This window comes from Otolemur garnettii, unplaced genomic scaffold (genome assembly GCF_000181295.1).
Source record: "Otolemur garnettii isolate 467f Iridium unplaced genomic scaffold, OtoGar3 scaffold00137, whole genome shotgun sequence".
In the NCBI taxonomy this organism is placed as follows: Eukaryota; Metazoa; Chordata; class Mammalia; order Primates; family Galagidae; genus Otolemur; species Otolemur garnettii.
This window is the reverse complement of record NW_003852532.1, coordinates 5060359-5079995: the sequence shown is the minus strand read 5'-3', so window position 1 is coordinate 5079995 and position 19637 is coordinate 5060359. Positions and strand designations below refer to the sequence as shown.

The 19637-nt window shown below is 40.5% G+C and overlaps 1 protein-coding gene across 1 annotated transcript in view; it reads right to left on the bottom strand.

Moving 5' to 3' along the window:
• The window catches only part of DAPP1 (dual adaptor of phosphotyrosine and 3-phosphoinositides 1), a 51831-nt gene that overhangs the window by 18968 nt on the left and 13226 nt on the right, over positions 1-19637 (bottom strand). The window contains exons 2-3 of the mRNA XM_012810559.1: positions 12800-12922; positions 7970-8103 (exon numbers count right to left, since the gene is read on the bottom strand). Coding sequence (XP_012666013.1) covers positions 7970-8103; positions 12800-12922 — 257 coding nt within the window. The remainder of the gene's footprint in view (positions 1-7969; positions 8104-12799; positions 12923-19637) is intronic.

Here is a 19637-nt window from a genome sequence, read left to right as displayed (position 1 = left end):
AAAAAAAAAAAAAATGAATTCCCTCTGATCATGTTACATAATATACAGGCCTGAGGAGAGATGTGGACATCTTTAGGGGGCCAGCGTCCTGCCACAGTATCAGTCCCTGGGAGAGAAGCTTGGGAAAAGGGGTTAGTCGTGCTGCAGAGTGGGGATCTCTGGGCTGGGACTGCTGCCTGAGCCTCTGGTACTGTCACCCCTTGGTGCATTTCCAACCCCTGTGAGCCTCTTCAGAGCAGATATGGTGTCAAATGTATCTTTGTGTCCCCACCCCACCACCTGATAAGAGTTCCTAACATAAAGAAGGCTTGATTAGTGAGTGAATGAATGAATGAATGAATGCTACAGTCATTCCAGCTTAAGCCTGAGAAGAACCAACCTCCAAGATCCATGAGATCTTGGAACAAGACAGGACAACAACTTTAGGCACGGTTCTTCAAATCTCCATTGGGAGAATCCAAACTCTCTTTCAAAAATCTCCTGTAAAGGTTAAGAAACAAAGCTAAATGAAGGGAAATGGTGTTGAGTCAGCCAGGAGGGCAGAATTGATTATAGACTGATTTTAACTGGTAAGACCATGAATGAGGCTAAACTAAATCGTGGGATGAAGAAAATGAGAAACTACTTATAAAATGGTAACTTCCACTGATGTCCTAAAAGACAGATCTCTTTAGTGGATCTTTTTTGCCCAAGGGAGAGCTGATCACAGACATCTTGGCATGGCTGCTAAGTTTACAATGATCTTCCCTTCTATAGAGACTGCCCCATCCTAGTACATAGAGAGACCCCATAGTGGTATAGCATCACCAAACCCCAGACCTTCCCCAAAATACCTGACCTGGGCCACACTCATTGGATTAACTTCCTGGGGATCCATTTAGTTCAGAGAAGCTTCACCAACTGCAATTCATTTTCTTTCATTCTCTCTCTCTTTCTTTCTTTCCTTCTTTTTTTTTTTTTTTTTTTGAGGCAGTCTTGCTCTGTTGCCCAGGCTAGAGGGCCATGGCCTCAACCCAAGTCCTAGCAACCTCAAACTCCGGGGTTCTCAAGCAATCCTCCTGCCTCAGCCTCCCAAGTAGCTGGGACTATAAGAACCTGCAATGAAACCCAGCTAATTGTTCTAATTTTAGTAAAGACAAGGTCCTGATTAGCTCAGGGTGATCTCAAACTCCTGAACTAAAGTAATTCTCCCGCCTAGGCCTCCTACTAGGATTACAGGCATGAGCCACCGCACCTGGCTCTTCAATTTCTGAACTACATGAAGTTAACTATTGTTTCTTGCCTTCAACATGAAACCTGGTTTTAGAAATGCTGGATGGAGGTACATTTTTTAAATGATCCAAGCTGAACCAAGGTATGTACTTCAACTGACTGAGAGCCCCAGGGCTGTTGTAATCACTAGGCTGATTCTCTATTGTCTCTTGGTTGTTCATTTTCCCTTTAAATTCTGGGAGAGTATATTAATATCCTCCTAAAAAATTTCACTTTTCTCAAGCCCCCCTACTCACGTGCTTATCTTAAAAAAAAAAAATTCAGCTAGTCAGAGTTGGTTTCTCTTATTTGTAATCAGAAAAACTTTATCTAATGTGGCCAGTGCAAACTCATTGTACTTTCCACCAGAGGTCCAAGATAGTGCCTCAGTTCCATAGGAAAGGAACTCTGGGTTAGTGATACGAAGGCCAAATGAACCCCAGGACTTGGTTGGAAGATTCAGATAAAAGGCAACAGGAGGCAGGGGCTTGTAGAGGAGGAAGAGGGAGGAAGATCAGTAACCACAGGCCGTGGAGATGTGGCTGCAAGTTTCACTTCAGTTTCAGAGCGGCATAAAGGTGATTGCTGTTTCCTGCCTTTGACATGAAACCTGGTTTCAGACATGCTTGGTGGAGGTATGTTTTTGAGATGATCAGAGCTGGACCCAGGCAGGCATTGCAATTTGCTTTGCCCGGAAGGTAACTGAAGGTGTAAGAGTTACACCTATCTCTCTGCTGCAATGGCATGGGATGGCATTGAAGGACCCCATCATGTACTTCAGCAGGAATTCAGGATAAGGGCAGGATGGGTCTCAAGTCTCAGGCATCATGTGGCATCTGAAATAGAGGGAGTGCAGAGCACATACACCTCCTCAAGGGAAGCTTTTGTTTAGAATATTTTTCTTTTTTGTTTCTTTTTTTTTTTTTTTTGAGACAGAGTCTCACTAGGTCACCCTTGGTAGAGTGCCATAGTGTCACAGCTCACAGCAACTTCTAACTCTTGGGAGCAAGCAAGTCTCTTGCCTCAGCCTCCCAAGCAGCTAGGATTACAGGCACGAACCACAATGCTTGGCTATTTTTTTTGTTGCAATTATCATTGTTGTTTCAGCAGGCCCAGGCCAGGTTTGAACCCACCACCCCAGGTGTATGCGGCCGGCTCCCTTAACCACTGAGCTACGGGCGCTGAGCCTAGAATATTTCTTTCGTGCACTATGGCCAGTGCTTACCCATCAGGTACCCCAGCTACACTACAAGGTGTTTGAGGGCAAGAATGCCATCTGATTTATCTCTCCATATAATCAGTGGCTACCAGTACCTCTCAGAAGCAGCGCACAATATATATCTGTGGGATTAAGTCCATATCCATCCATGTTTCATTACCACCCTCAGGTTCAGAAAAAATTCTTTGCAACTGGTATGTCTCCTCCTGCCAATGAGAAGTGGTTTTCTTTGGTGGGGGTGGGGGGATGTTTATACGGATATTCAAAATCATTTTCTTTTCTTCTTTGCCACCTGCTCTGCAAATAGACTTTAACCCATGTTTATTTACATGTGAGGGAGCTTTAATATTCAATTTCCAGTCTAATGGGGAGAAATACATTAAGCTAGGAGAAGTGAGAGATTAGTCAGGCCTGGAGAAGATTCTATTTCTATTTAAATATGGAAGTCAAGAATCATTCCAAATATCTCACATGCCTAATTTCATTCAATCTTCACAATAGGTCATTAAAGTATGAATTACCACCATTGGACCAATTTTATAAGAGGATGAAACTGAAGCTCAGAAAGGTAAATTACTTGCCTGAGGACACACAGCTGGCACATGGCAGAGTTTGGAATTGAAACTGAGAATTCATGTGTTTACTCATTATATCTAATTATTCTCAGCCTTGGTGTAGTCACCATGGAAACCTCCATGGCATGTGAAATGTTGTCCTCTATTATGGGCAGGAATTCACGTGTATAAATCAAAGTTTGAAGACATGGATTCTTTAGGCGGCAGCTTGAGGAAAGAAGATGTGAGTTTTTGCTTCAGCAGTTCTCACAGGCCTCAGTTTCTTCACTTGTAAAGGGGAAGTTAAAGGATCCCTGAGCTCATTTCAACTTTAACATACTATAAATCCAGTTAAACACATAGTCACAGATGAGGAGGAAAAAACCGTCAAGCAGCCTAGTAACCAAATACATGCAGGACTTCCTGTAAATGTGTAATGTTTATTTGTTCCTGGTCTCATTTTCCCTTTGCTATTCATTTTCTCTTTCTTTTACTCTCTGGAACTTCAAATTTTGTTGTATCTTATTATATTTAGATAGTCTATTTGATATCCTTGTTGGAGAGATATGCGCAAGATGGGCTTATGTATTTGGGGGATGTTTTCTACTCAACCTTTTTATATTTTAAGATTTCCTCTAGTATAATTTCTTAAATAGAAATTCATGTAAATAAAATGAGAGTAAGCAATAAATACAAGGTGGAAGTTCAAATTGATTCACATTCTTTAGAACGATTGGTTTATGTCACACACCACACACATTAGTATAGACTTATACTTTAAAGAAGAGACTGAGGGACCAGACTAAAATGTGCGTCGTGATCCTGCCACGTTCTATAAACACTCTTACATTATTGTGGGAGGAATTCTTCCCATCCAAATCCATTGAAGCCTATGCTGTGCTGTGACAATATTGTATTACAGTGTCACTGTGGGACCGGTTTCAGGAGACAGCAAAATGCATGGAAAACACCTGTATTTTAGAACCACATTAGCTCAGAATCCAGATTCCAGTCTTAGTCCTGATGCTTCCTAGCTGTACAACCTTGAGCAAGTAACTTAAAACTTCTGAGTTTTTTCTCCTTATCTGAAAATGGGACCACAATATGCATTATTGTGGTGGTTGAGAAGATTAAATAATTTGATGTAGCTGAGAACAGAATGCCTGGAACTTAGCAAGCACTCCCCAAATGTTGCCTTCATTTCCTTCCCTGCCTGCTTTTCCCTTTTTTAAATACTTGATCTACAAACCAAAAAATACATATATATATATATTTTTTTCTTTTGCAAATGTAAACTACTGAAATAACTCCTCATGGCTGTGGTTTGGCAAAATCCAAGTGGTCACTGGTTATTTTCAGAAGTATCACACTGTTCTCAAATTAAAATTAGTTTTAACTTCATTATTTTAAAATGCTACCTGGGCAGAAAGGCTAGTGTCCCAGAATAAAATAATAATAGGTGTGGCAGTTATCAAAAGGTTGGGAATACTCATAACAAAACAAAAAGGAGAAGTGGAGGTTTGACATTTACGAAAGAACCAGACAGAATCTTCAAAACCGAGAACCAATTTTTATAAAAGGTAAACACAAACAGAAATTCCTAGCATTCATTTTTTCAGATTCTGGAACATAACAGGAAACAACAGTGACAAAAATTGCTCTCACAGAGTTTGCACACTACTGTAGAGAGAAGAAGATATTTAAAAAAATAAGTGAATTATATAATAGGTCAGAAGGTGAAAGGGCCATTGAGAAAAGTAAAGCAAGTGAGCACATCATATGCGACCATTATGTACTTGGGAATTTGTTTGGTTTTGACAACTGGAATTATCTTAATAGTGTTTATGAGTATTACTAAAAAGAACTAAAAGAATGAAAAGAACTTTTAATGGAGATTTGAGAGGTGCAATGCAGATTATTACAGGGGGGGAAATTTTATAACAACAGACTCAAAGTTGGCAAGAGGCTTAGATCTTATTTAGGAAACCTTTGCTCTTTACATTAGGAAACAGAAATCCTAAGAGTTTAAAGAGTAGAAATGGAATAGGAGAAAAAAAGTATCTTAAAATAGTATCTATCCTTTTAGGTCAATCCTTTAGCCTATTCCAAATGCAAAGATTTTCTTATGACCCCAAATCAAGTGTTCTGGGTTTCACTCTACTAAAGGCATTATACGTCATTATATATAATTGCCAGGCTAATGAGTAAGGTTTTGGTCATTTGGACATTATCTCCATTGCCCTCAAAGGTAATGCCATTCCTGCGAATAGATGACCTCAAAGGTAATGCCATTCCTGCGAATAGATGAATACCAGAAAGTCTTTCTTTAGTAAACTCACTGTCTAGGCCCTGCAGGGTGAGGCTGGGCCTGGGTGGGGCCTGGCTAACAGGAGTGGCCTGAAATATTCAATTCTAGTCCTTTCCATTTGGGAATCTGCAGGTGAGAGCCCAGGCAGGTCTTTGTCCCTTGCACAGACAAATGTTTTCCCTGGTATTCTTAAACATAAACTGAAAGAATTTTCATCCTATCTGATGGGAACAAGAAATCATCAGCCTGGAGGTCTCCTGATCACTGGGAGTCAATTCTTAAATTACCAAAAGAAAACACCTATTTTTAGAAGGTGACATCCAGTTTCCTGTCACCATTCTTCATAGGCCACAGTGCTGACTTTCAGACTTCCAAGGACCTCCTGGGTATAAAAGTCATTGTGACTTCAGCACATCATCTAGCTTCTTGAGACTTGTTACTCCCAGAGGGCAAGGGTGGAACATTCATCTGTCCTGAGCTTTGCCCTTGTTTCCAGCCTTGATGGTTTTGCCTTCATCAGGCTGGCCAGATAAGAGGAACAGAGTTAGTAGAATCTAACTCAAGGGCTTGAAGCCAGAAAGTCAAGTACATATCCATCAGGACCAGGGCTGTGAAACAGGAGTTCAAACAGCAGCAAATTCTTCATGTGTTAATGAATAGGACAGAGATGAGGCAATGGAGATCATAAAAAATTAGGGTCCTGAGTTTTACTAGAATAAATATACTAGTAGCTATAGTAATGGTAATAATACAGCAAGTTTTAGCTTTAGAGAAATAGAGGAGTCTGGATTATAAATGCTTACAATCTCTAACTCATTAATCATAAGTCTTTTTTTGAATAATATGTTTACAGGGAAGCTTATCATCATCCCAAATACAATGTCAAGGCATATATATCATGGAGCAGACTTAGGCGATTTTATTGCCTGGTGATTTGGTCAGTGCCAGAAGGATTCAACCAGAAAGAACTACATTCACTTTGATCTCAAACTGTCTTGAAATCTACCAATAGGCAGAATATGTACTTTTCCCCTAACTTGGAGAAGGTCCAGCAGAAATGTTGGAGGGGTTGAATGATCAAAGGGGTTGAAAATAGAGTCTAGGAGAAGGGGAGCTGCTTTTGCTTGGAGAAAGAGAAAGGAGAAAAACAACCAACCACTGGCTTTGAAGGCTGCCAAGAATTCCTGCTCACAGCAATCGTGTAATCATTTATTCATTCACTCAGAGTACCATGCACTGGACCACAAGCCAGAGGATAGATGGGAGGATGAAAATAGAGACCCAAAAAACAAAGCCCCGGCTTCAAAAAATCTCCTCTCCATTTGTGGCCAAGAATTGAACAAAATCAAGTATAAAGTTGGACAAAAGGAGGAAATAAGTATGACGTGAAGGGATTTGAGAAACTGAAATGCTTGCCAAGGCCAAGGTAACAATGGAAACAAGCATATCTCCACTCGCCACTTGATGAGTTGATGAGAACAACTGCTGGCTAAATGGTGAAGTAATTTTCAGGGCTGACTGGGAAGTTTCCACCAGGAAAAAAAAAAGATATTATGGCTTTAATTTTGTAGTTTGAAATATTCTTTTATATCGATCTGGTGTAGTCAGTATAGAGTAGAGCAACTGTTTTATAGTTTCCATTACATTTTTCATCTATACCAAACACTGTATGATTCATATTAGGGACTATCCTGGGCACATAAATAGCAGAAAATGCAGAAGCCAGTGATGGCATCTTTTCCACCACATTAAGGTTAAGAGAAAGCCCGCTGGCAAATTTACCAAGAAAACACTTATGTATGAGTTCGTGTTCATTGGCTGTGATATTAAGTCTTGAGTTTTGGGCCACAGGTTCATGGAATTTCCCATCTTTGATTAACTGAGATTTATCACCATTTCGGACAAATGAAATTGTGAGTCTATCACATAAATAAAGATGACTTTTTACTTATTTAAATAATACAGACAAACAAATAAGATAATTTACCAGGACGGGTGTTTGTTTCTAATGTGAGTTTTCTGGTTTAACTCTCTAACCATTCAAAAGGAAATTTCAAACTTTTCTACCCATAGTTAAATACAGGTTAAAAACTTACAAGAAATCAAGAAAATAGAAGGAGAATTTTATAACTGAGGAGAGTGCTTTCGAGCCAACATTTTTAGTATTCATCAAGCTCTGTGGACATTTAAGTGGGAAATTTATTTTCAAAAATGCTTAAAATTGACTTCTGTGGGTCTTACCCACAGGCAAACCACCCTGAAGTTTTGAGGAACCAAAATGTCATTCTTACCCCTGTGCTTCTGGTGTATATCATATATATTGTTTTAAAGTGACCAGACCACTTTAAAGAGATTGTTTGTATGCTTTGAATCAATACATTCTGAGAAAATACCTGCACTGTACACCTACAGGTGCCCACCACAATGCCTGGCTATTTTTTGTTGCAGTTGTCATTGTTGGTTAGCTGGCCCGGGTTGGGTTCGAACCCACCAACTTCAGTGTACATGGCTGGCACCCTAACCACTGTGCTATGGGTGCTGAGCCAACAACTGTGAACATTTTTATTTGAAATCTGCCTTGTTTCTCCTTCATCCTGAAACAATATCTCATAGATCACATATCTGTTCATAGCTTACCTGTCTCACTTCCAATCAAAGGCTGATTTGCAAAATGATTGACAAAATCCTTCAAAGATGAGAATTCATTAAAGCCAAATTTAAATGAATATCCAGTATATTCAACATGAAAGTGTTTGACAGAGTCTTTGGCTCTGAAAGAGAAAAAGAAATGTTTAACATTAAGATATTAAGAAATATCTTTTTTGAAAGCAAATCTTTCTTAATAAGCTATTAGCATCACCATTAACCCTTTTAAGAACTGAGAATTAGGCAGTCATGGAAGTCATGGGGTGGGCGTGGTGGCTTAGACCTGTAATCCTAGCACTCTGGGAGGCCGAGGCAGGTGGACTGCTTGAGCTCAAGAGTTGGAGACCAGCCTGAGCAAGAGTGAGACTCTGACTCTACTAAAAATTGAAAAACTAGCCAGGCGATGTGGTGGGAGCCTGTAGTCCCAGCTACTCAGGAGGGAAGAGGATTGCTTTAGCCCAAGAGTTTGAGGTTGCTGTGAGCTAAGATGCCATGATACTCTACCCAGGGCTACGGAGTGAGATTCTGTCTCAAAAAACAAAAAACAAAAGCAAAAAAACATGGGGTTTTAAAGAGCATCACTAGTTTCTTTTGGCAGAGTTTCGCTCTAATGGAAGACAAGAGACAGTTCTCCTGTTTACTCTTAGATTTACCGAATATCACCCTCTGAAGGGGCATGAACTTAAGAAGGGCAGAGAACAGAGACGACAGGAACGGCATGTAACACCTTCACCACCAGATCCTCCTCTGCCATTGCCTCCTCCCTCATTTGTTTGGGATTCTGTCACTTCATTAGCTAGGTGAACACAGATCTTTCCCTTCCAAGCATATTCTACTGCCTTCTGAATAAAATATCGACTTCCCTGCACTGTCATTTTCCAAATGAGGCACAGTACTAAATAAAAAAAAAAACAAGTATGCCAAGAAATGCATAGACAGTTTAAGAAAAGGAAAAAAATCTATTAAATTCATAATACTCAAGTCATGTTTAACTTCTGAAATTACAAGAGGTGCTCGACATGACTTGTATTCATCTTTTGTTGGGAATATATTGAGTATTATATTTTTAATACTTTTTTTTTCTTTTTTTAAAATGTGTATACATCTTTTGGCACTTATGACACACACACATACGTGTATATATATCTCCACATATATATATGTGTCTACTTTATTTTGACCCCATTCTATCTTCCAGCCTGACCTCCCACTCTTCCTTTCAATGCAGCCCATGCTTCAACATTAGAGCACCTCAGAATCACCTTGAGGGTTTGTTAAAACCCGGATTGCCACCTCTCTCCCCCAGATTCAGGTTCCATAGATCTAGAGTGTGGCCTGAGAATCTGCATTCCTTCCACGTTCTCAGGTGAGGCTGCCGGTCTGGGGCCCTGCACCTTCGGAACTGCTGCTATAATCCAGTGGTACCTCCCCTTCTTCTGAGAGTTTTCTTGGCTGGCACTTAGCTCACACTCTTCCTTTCAGCTCATTATCCTTTCTTGTCTGGGCTGGTAGAAATTCCACCACCCATGAACTGTCACTTCAAGCAGCACCTCCTCTGTTAAGTATTACGGGCAGTCCCCAGGTTAGGAATGAGATAGGATGAGTGGTTTGCTCTTAAGTTGAATTTGTATGTAAGTTGGACAGGTACATTTACCCATTAGCTGTAATAGCCTCCATTCATAAGTGCCAGTTGCTCCTAAGTTGAATGTTTGTACCTTGTGGACTGCCTGCACCTGATAAATTACAGCTTGAGTTAATGGCTTTCTATCTTTTCCTGTCTAAATGCTTATCTTGACTTCTTTTATGCCATTTATCACACTTTACTTTGCAGCATAGTGGCCCAAGGAAGTCACCGAAATAACTGAAAAGAGAAAGTAAAGTTTTAGCAAGAAAATAAAGTTTATTAATGACCAACACAGCAATCTAGGCCTTGTCCTAGTGACTACAGCCCCTCTGGAAAGCTCAGTTTGGGGTTTTATACACAACTTTGAGGATTATCAGCTGCTTCTTAGGAATCTCCCAGGGTGTTAATTAACTCTGTTCTCAAAACAACCTACCTGCAAGGTCTTGGCAATGACCCACCTAAAAAGTCTTACTCAGCCCCATTCCCCTAATGGCCAAGGTCAGCATGACCCAAGCTGATCCAAAATAGCCTAATGGTATCCATCATCTGCCTTCTTCTGTCTAACTAATTGTATAACATTTGTCTATGTATATGGCCTTATTGGCCCTATGAGGCTATACTTCCTCAAAATAAGGTCTTCAAATCTTCTATAACACTTACCAAAGTGACTGGCGCAGAATGACTGTTTTTAAATATTCATTATTAAGAGAATGAGCAAATAAATGAATAAAAATAGTCATTCTCCTGAATTTGTCTGTGATTTCTATGACTTATGCTGATAGTTTTTTTAAAAAGACATTCTTGTCCTGGCACAGTGGCACACTCCTGTAATTCTAGCACTCTGGGAGTCCAAGGAAGGTGACTCGCCTAAGCTCAGGAGTTTGAAAGCAACTTGAGCAAGAGTTGAGACCCCATCTCTACAAAAACTAGAAAAACTAGCTGGCCCTTGTGGTGGGTGACTATAGTCCCAGCTATTCAAGCAGTTGAGGCAAGAGGTTCACTTGAGCCCAAGAGTTTGAGGTTGCTATGAGCTATGATACCACAGCCCTCTACCCAGGATGACAGTGAGACTCTGTTTCAAAAGAAAAAAAAAGAAGGAAAAGAAAAGAAAAAAAAGGCATTCCTAAATGCTTGTAGTGAAAATCCTTAATATATAGTTTAATTTTTATGTAGATAAAATATAAATATCAATCTATAAGGAGTTTATAATTTAATTATTCAGATGAGACATACATAGGTAAAATGTTAACATTCTTTCATGTAATAATTCCATGCTTGTTTGAGATTTTTGGATGATTTTCATGCAATAAAGCATTTGTAATCTAACAATTTGATTAACTTGTAACATTTGCCTTTGATCTGAGAAAGCACAATTCTTACTGTCAACCAAACAGAATTTCATCTTGGATTAATAATTTTGTCAACAATGTTATTCAGAAAATTCATAAACATACTATGTGGGGGTGACATGAAAAATGTTAATAAATATGTTTTTTCCTCTGCAACCCCCTTTCTTGCCCTGTTACTTGCCACCTATTTCTCCTACACCCCTTCCAGTGGGCTTGGAGATGTTTCCTATTCCAGGATGAAGGGTGTGAAGGCAGTATGCCAAGGCAACCCCAAAGGCCAGCCTCAGAGCACACACACTTTTTCCCAATTGTTCAATCAAAAACTGGTCTAGATGCTGGTATGAAGGGATTTTGAGATCATTAAGGTCCCAAATTACCTGGATTTATCTGAGATTATCTAGGGGGTGCCTGACCTAATCTCATGAGCCCTGTAAGGCAGGGTTTCCTCTGACTGCTCATGGAAGAGGAAGTCAGGGAGCCGGGCTCTGTCTAACCTGGAAGAGAGCAAACACCACCGCTGTGAACGGCCTAAGGGGACCACATGAGGAGCCGTGGGTGGCCTCTAGGACTTGAGAATGGTCCCTGGGTGATGGCTGGAAAGAAAATGGAGTCCTTAGTTCTACAGGAGCAAGGAAAGGAAAGGAACGTGAAGGACGAGGACATTAGGCCCCAGATAAGAGCATCTGCCAACACCTTATGTCAGCCTGGTAGGACCCTGAACAGAGAATCCAACCAGAAACTATGAGATAATCAATTTATGTTATTTTTAAGCCACTATTTTTTTGTTTTGGAATTTGTTATGTAGCATAGAAAACGAATATGGAAGACCCAAGCCCAAAGAGAAAATAAGCAAATATGTGGATGCTTGGTTTTTGAGCTCATAGAAGCTTGTCATCAACTCTTTGGGGAATTCATTTGTTAGCCACCTTTGTTCCCCTAGCAGAGAGAGAGGAGATTAAAACCAAAAAATAAAAATAACAAAAACTGTCACTGAGATGGATGGATAAGAGGATTCAGACAGGAGCAGGGAGTGTAGATTACGCCTCTGAGCTGGTGGCTGAGAGGCCTAGGCCACTAGCACAGGAAAGACAAGCAACCGCCTCCTGCTAGGTTAGCCTGAGGGACTGCACCGTGAAGGGAGCTGTGACTTTCTTCCCAGGGTGCAGGGAGGTGCCATCAGAACAGTAATACAAGAGCAGTTTGAGGTTATTGGGTGGCTAGTTAAGGGAGAGTCCAGATCAACCTACAGAGAACTGCCCAGAAACTCAAGAAGACTTGCTACTTGGCAGTGGCCGACAGTGCCACATGCAAATTGGGACCATCGGGAAGGAGGGACCAACACTACAGTTGGCTGTGTATACCTGGTGGGGACTGGATTGATTTTCTTACTGTTTGTAAGAAGTGAGGCCTCAAGAAAGATGTTCAGCCCATTTATAGGAAAAATTTCTTAAATTGCATATTGCCTGCTTGAGTTTGTGCAGATGAAAGTTGTTCAGTCACAAGTCACTTTATTTTCCAGAAGGACTAAAGAATAGTGATAAGGGCACGGGCCAGGTTTCAGTGATTGGGATTCTGGGGCTGGTTCTACCCTTGTTTTGTGGGGTGCCGGACACTCCACCACTTTGGGTTTCAGGTTCTTCATCAGCCAAGTGAAGGGTTTGGATCAGATAATTCCTAACGTCTCCTCCAGCTCTAACACTTCCTTCCTGCTAAAGGGTGGAGAAGGGATTCCAAGTTTGAAATCCTTTAACCCGGTGGTCCCACAGGAATAGAGGACCTTGTTATGTGGCAATCTGAGTGGTGATAAAGTCAGTTAGTGATAGAGGGGTGAGTCATTAAGCGCCCTACCTCACAGAGAGAGAGTACAGCCTCGTCGTGTCATTGCTGTCCCTCAGAAGGTAGCTGCCGTCACATCCATTTGAGAGCAGGAGAGCCTCAGCTGCGTGGCGTGTGAGGTTGCCATGATACCACCTAGAAAGGACAGAACAGTGCTTTCACTCAGGGCCAACCATGGGGTTTTCCTCTCAAAGGTTACCCAGCAATATTCTCCCCTCCTTTCCTCCCCACAACCCCCAGGAGATCAGAGACCAAGTTCTCAGAAGAAACATCAGGACACAGAAATCTCCGGGTGAGGCTGAGGGGAGAGCAGAGAGAGGTGGCTAACAGCAGCCTGTCACGGGATGAACTGCATCCTGGAAGTTCATATGTTGCAGTCCTAACCCCCTCACCCCACCCCGTACCTCAGAATGTGACCCTGTTTGGATAAACATCCTTTACCAAGTTAAAATGAGGTCATTATCTTTGTACCCTCAATGAACCTCAAACAATAAAAAAAATGAGGCCATTAGAGGGGGCCCTAATCCAGGATGACTGGAATCCTCTTATAAAAGGGGAGAAATTAGGAGACAGACTCACCCACAAGGAAAACACTACGTGAACGTGAAAAATCACCTTCCAGCTGGGGAGAGAGGCCTGCCACAGACTGTCCCTCACGGCCAGTCCTCCTAACACCTTGTTTTGGAACTTCTAGGCTCCAGAACTAGGAGACGACAGGTTTCTGTTGTACCCAGTTTGTGGCCCTTTGTTAAGGTAGGTCTCACAAGCCAATACAGAGTGCCACTTTGTAATCAGAAATGTTCCAAACTTCCAAGTTAAAATATCCATAAAATAGGCTTTCACAATTTTCTCCCTTTCTCACTGTTTTGCGAGTGTGGTAACATTTCGTGGGGAAATCACCGAGCTATTTTGCTACCATCCATTTTCATGAGTGAAATGAAGCTGGGGCACAGGAATTCAGATGTGGGATAGTGTGATGTGAGCTCCATCAAGCACAGTTCCATCTGACAAATATCAAAACAACTGGGGAAGTTCCAAGGAGATTCAAATTGGTTTTTGTGATTTAAAAAAAAAAAAGATCTTTAGGTGTTAGAAAAGATAGCATACATCTATGGTAAAGAAAAAAAAAACGTATTGTGCAAAATGAGATAAATCCTTTTCATCTCCCTTGACCCTGAGTCGGTCGATCCTTTCCCCAGGGTACACCATCTTAACCATTTTCCTGTGTTTCCTCCTAAGAGAGTCTATGCACCCACAGGCATTCAGGTTTGACTCTTATAATGCTTACAATTCTATGAAAACAAGAGTATTTAGGCACATGGCTCTGCACCTTGTTTCTTTCCCCTAATGTAATGACAGTTCTTTCACATTCTTTTAAACAACATGACAATCAGAGGCAGTTCAGTGTGATCATTAGGATGGTGACCCCTGGAATCACTTTGCCTGGGTCTCAATCCAGTGGATACCTCTTACTAGCTGTATAACCTTGGACAAGTTGCCAAACCAACGTGAGCCTTCTCACATCTAAAACAGGATGAATAATAGTCGTAACCCCATTGCCAATTGCGATTCCTACACACCTTAACAGCAGCGAGGTGGTGTAAAAAGCCTGGCAAACAGCAGGGCTCAGCGCATGTGAGTTGCCATCAGGAAATCACTGAGACCTACAAAGCCAGACCTTGCCATTTCCCCTCTGTAGTATGATTTTCCTATTGCTCAAATGTAACTTTATTTTATTTTATTTCATTTTATTTTTTATTTATTTGAGACAGAGTCTCACCAGTTGCCCTCCATAGAGTGTGCTCTGGCGTCACAGCTCACAGCAACCTCAAACTCTTGGACTTAGGTGATTCTCTTGCCTCAGCCTCCCAAGTAGCTGGGACTACAGGTGCCAGCCACAACACCCGGCTATTTTTTTCTTGCAGTTGTCATTGCTGTTTAGCAGGCCCGGGCTGGGTACAAACCCGCCAGCCTCGGTGCATGTGGCCAGTGCCGTAACCACTGTGCCATAGGCACGGAGACTTAAATGCAATTTTAAATACTTTTGATTTAGATCAGATAAAGAAAACTACATTCCAGAGATAGTTGCTAACTGCTAAAGACCCACAGTCCAGGGCATTGGAGATAAAGGAGAGACAGGCAGTTACATGAATAACGTCAGCAAGATGAACTAAGCACTGTGAAAGAGGTGTGTGTAACATACAAGAACTTCAAGGAAAAGCCCCCTCTGAAGTGAGGAATCTTATCACTAACTACACTGGTGTCCACTGTAACGTCCCTTTACCACAAAAATTTTAGCCTGAGTGATAAACAGTAAACATAAGCTCATCTGTGAAAGGAAGTTTCTACACAGGGCTCCAAGCTATCTTTTTCTAAATCTTCATTTCTTCATGCGTATTTTCTTTTTTTAGCATATTTCCCCTTTGGGGCAGAGACAGATCCATCCCAAAATGTATTTGCTAGCTGAAACAATGGCATGAAAGACATTTTATAAGAATACTCACTGAGTTATTTTTACAGAGCAGCCTCATTCATTGAACTAACTTCCCAGATGAGTTCACATTTGGGGATCTGAAGTTTGTGTTTGAAGCATTTATAGAATTTTCTTGATTTTTAAAAATTTAACACGTGGGGTGGTGCCTGTGGCTCAAAGGAGGAGGGCGCCGGCCCCATATGCCAGAGGTGGCAGGTTCAAACCCAGCCCCAGCCAAAAAACTGCCAAAAAAAAAAAAAAAAATTAACATGTGATTTGCTTGGAGTTTTGATATTTAACTGCAGCCCGAAGATAGTACTCACTGAGAATTTTTATGGTAATTTAAAAAATAATAACCATGGACCATAAATACTTAAGGAATATATGAGTATGAAGCAAAAAGAATCATTCTGTACTGCAGTTTGGAAAATTCACAGAGTGTTCATTTCTAGGTGGAAGCTGTTTTTGTGTTTTGGGTTTTTATGGAATCCAGGGCCTACACCAGCCTGCTATAGAGCTTTCCAGATAGCCACCTACATGTCAAGATGTGTGTGCTGCAATGAGGAACCTCACTCCCCAAATAGCTCTTCACAAAAACCTAAACTTCCCCTTTTCATTGACTTACACTTTCCTTTCCTACGACATTTTGATGAGTATTTTCTCCAGGGGAGTCAATGTATATCCAAATAACGTTGCGTATCCTTTGTGGGAATCTGTCCGCTGTTGATAAGGATGATTCAAGACTATGTCCATAAAGACATAAAAGTTAAGTAGAGCTAAGCTGGTCATTTTCCCCACAATCAGCCTTCTCCACCTGCAGTCATTACTCCAAATTTGTACAAAGCATGTGCCAGGCAAGTCAAAGAGAACGAAAATAGAAAAGCCTCAGACTGGGCTATAAGAAACCATTAATTTAGCCAAGAGGATAAGACAAATATATTGCAAACTCAATTGGAGAAAGAGTAAAATACTCAAGGCATGTTCTGGGAAAAAGATCAAAACCAGGTTCCCTGAATGAGCCAATGTCTAAGCAGGCCTTGAAAGATACTTAGGTTATTTTTTGAATGTGTATTACTTTTTTTTCTTATAAAACATATAGTAAAAATTAAAAGTATACATCTATACTTTTCTATACCTGTAAAGAAGAGACAATGAAAGTTTTTAACAGAAGAGAAAATATGTATTTCAAATAAACAAATCTCTCTACTAATCAGAGCGATGTAAATTAAAACAACAAGGTGATATTTTTCTTATCCACCAGATTGGTTTAAATTGGAAGAATTGGCAAGTTTTAACAACTGGAGAAGTCTTAAATATGGGGCGATGGATATCACTGTCCATTGCTAGGAGTATGAGGTGGAGGGGATTTAGCACATTGAGCAATCATTTGATCAGTGATTCCATTTCTACTCTTTGCCAAGTGAAACACTCACATGTGAGCAGAAGGGAACGTGAACAGAAGTGCACACTGGAGCACTGTTTGTGAGAGTAAAAACTGGGGCCATTCTAAACATCTGTCAACTGGGAGATGACAAATAAAGCTCAGTGCTCATCGGATGAATTATGTAAAAAGCCCAAAGTGTTTGAAGACATGTACAGGTCGTTGTGGTTGCCAAAGATGGGGACAAGGTAAAGTGCTATTGTCATTTGGTGAGAGTGTGCTGAGAATGCTAAACATCCAGCAGGAATTGTCCTGCTCACAGTGCCAGCAGCACGCTCCCTGAGGCACTGATAATGTTTGTGAGCACACACACATCAAAGCTGAGAGACCCCAAATATAACTGCAAAGTTAGAACCAGTTGTAAGCACAGTATGACATCTCCTGTTTTTAACACCCTCCTCCAAAATGCAACACATATACAGAGGGTGCCAAAAAAATACATGCATATTTTAAGAAAGGAAAAACTGTGCTAAATTTGTAACACTCAAGTCACATTTGACTTCTGCAATTATAAGAAGTGCTCAAATGCGACTTGTATTCATCTTTTGTTATCGGTATATAGTGAGTATTGCAATTTTAATGTGATTTTTTCCTCTCTTAAAATGCGTATACCTTTTATTGGTACCCCCTATATATTTACATATTAAGATGTGTAAAAGCACAGAATGAGTCTTAAAAAAAACACCAAACTCATAAGGATGGTTTTCTTTGCAGAAGGAACCAGGACTCAGGTTGTGTCAAGGGAGACTTTAGCTTGATCAAATTTTCCTAATTTAGCTTGTTCTAATGAAAAAAGCGACATTCCTATAGGATTTGGGTAACTGAAATTTAATTAGAAAAGGAAAAGCTCATTTCTTCCTTAATCCGACCTCCAGAGATAACCCTGTTGATAATTTGCCTTATTCCTTTATTTATCCAACTAAGTGTATATCGAGTGCTGGAACTGGCCCCGGCACTTAGGGGAAGACAGAGGGAGAGAGAAGAGAGAAAGCAGAGACACAGAGAGGGAGGGAAGGAGACGGAGCAAGACAGTGAACGAGATTGGCTTTTCCTCTATTAGAAGTCTAGTGGGATTTGGAGTGACAATTATTCAGGGGGAAATTCTACAGGGGGGAATAACAGGAGCAAAGGCCTAGAAGCCAGAGAATGTCAGGAACATACAAGAATCAGAAAACTATGTACTCATGTAATTCAGGGAGAGTGACAAAGGATGCCAGTTGGGCATGATGGGAGATGAAACTGGAGATGGAGGCTGGGTTGTGGGTGGCACTGGGTACTGACAAAATTCCTTGGCTGATGTCTGTAGGGCCTCTCCCTGCTTAATATGCAGGCCCAAACGGCTCATTACATAGAGTCATAATTGCATGGACTTTAAACTCCTCATAATCAGAATTATATTTAAATTTTTTTATTTTTATTTTTTGATGATTGGGGTAAGAGGGAGATCTTAATGGGCTTGAAACTCACAAAATTTGGAAGGCTCTTTAAGAAAAATTCAACAATGAAATAAGAAAGGGATATTTATTTAAAGTAAGAAGTCATAAATTATAAATTTAAAAAGCCAAGGAGTATCACAAACACCACAAAGTGAGAACAACAAGTTATTTTCATTAATGAAGTGTTTAACACACCTCTGTTTTTTCTCTATATTTTTGCTGTACAGTCTTTTCACGTAATAACAACAATTTTAGAATATAATTTTCCCTAGACGGAAATTCAGTCTTTCCTCTAGAATTGTTTTTTAAAAAGTTATTGATAATATAGAAAAGTTATTTTCAACTGGACAGTGTGATGTTGATGTTGGTAATGAAGTTTTTAGGACTATTGGTGAATTCAGGAAGTTTTATGGGGATCCTTTTGCATATGCCCTGAAAATGTCCAAAGCATTTTCAATAATTGTGTATGGGGACATATACTTTTCAAGGTGACCTTTCTTAACCATTATTAACCATACCACACAGTCTGTATAAGGGAGAGGGCCTGAGCTACAGCTTCAATGGCTTCACAATAAACTCACCTCTGATTATAAAAGTAATGTTTTTATTTTAAAAAATTAAATAATTAAAAAAATTTTAACCTAGTAAATAAAAGTCACATATAACCCCCACTTCAGAGAAAATCAGAACCATCCACTTGGATAGTCCTTTCAGGTTTTACAGTATTTGAATAATTTCTAAATACTACCAGGACTCCTACCCAACCTGTACCTACATATTGCTAATCATGGGGAAAGTAAGTACTGGTACAGCCAAGATCATTTGGTATTTCCACAATTGGTGGGTGGAAAACACTTGCCTACGTTGAATTTCTGGCTCCTGCTGTACAGATGGATTTTAGCAGATGGTCCCAAAGCTACTTCTCAGGGTTACAGAGAAGCCTGAGGATCTCGAGCTTCTCGGGGATACTTATACAAATAGTTGAAAGTAATTAGAATGCGCCCTCTTCTCTTGCCTACAACTTCTTTTATGACACGCTTTCAGTCTCTTTTTTGTTCAGAGACCTTATCTCTTCTGAATATCTTCAACATTTTTTAATTTTTTTTTTTTTTTTTTTTTTTTTTGAGGCAGAGTCTCATTCAGACACCAGGGGTAGAGTGCCATGGTGTCGTAGCTCAAAGCAACTTCAAACTCTTGGGCTCAAGCAATTCTCTTGGGACCATAGATGACCTCCACTATGCCCAACTAGTTTTAGTAGAGACAGGGTTTCGCTCTCGCTCTTCTCAACTCCAGCAATCCACCGAGCTTGGCCTCCAGAGTTACCAGGGTTACTCTATCTTAAAAGTAAGGTCTGACATGCAAAATGTCAGCACAGGAAGGATCTCCCCTGGTCCAGCTGCTGCACACATGGGGCAGCCCAGATAGCACTGGTTTCTCTACACACATTAGGGCGGCCCACATTGCACTGGTTTCTCTACACACACTGGGGCAGCCCAGATG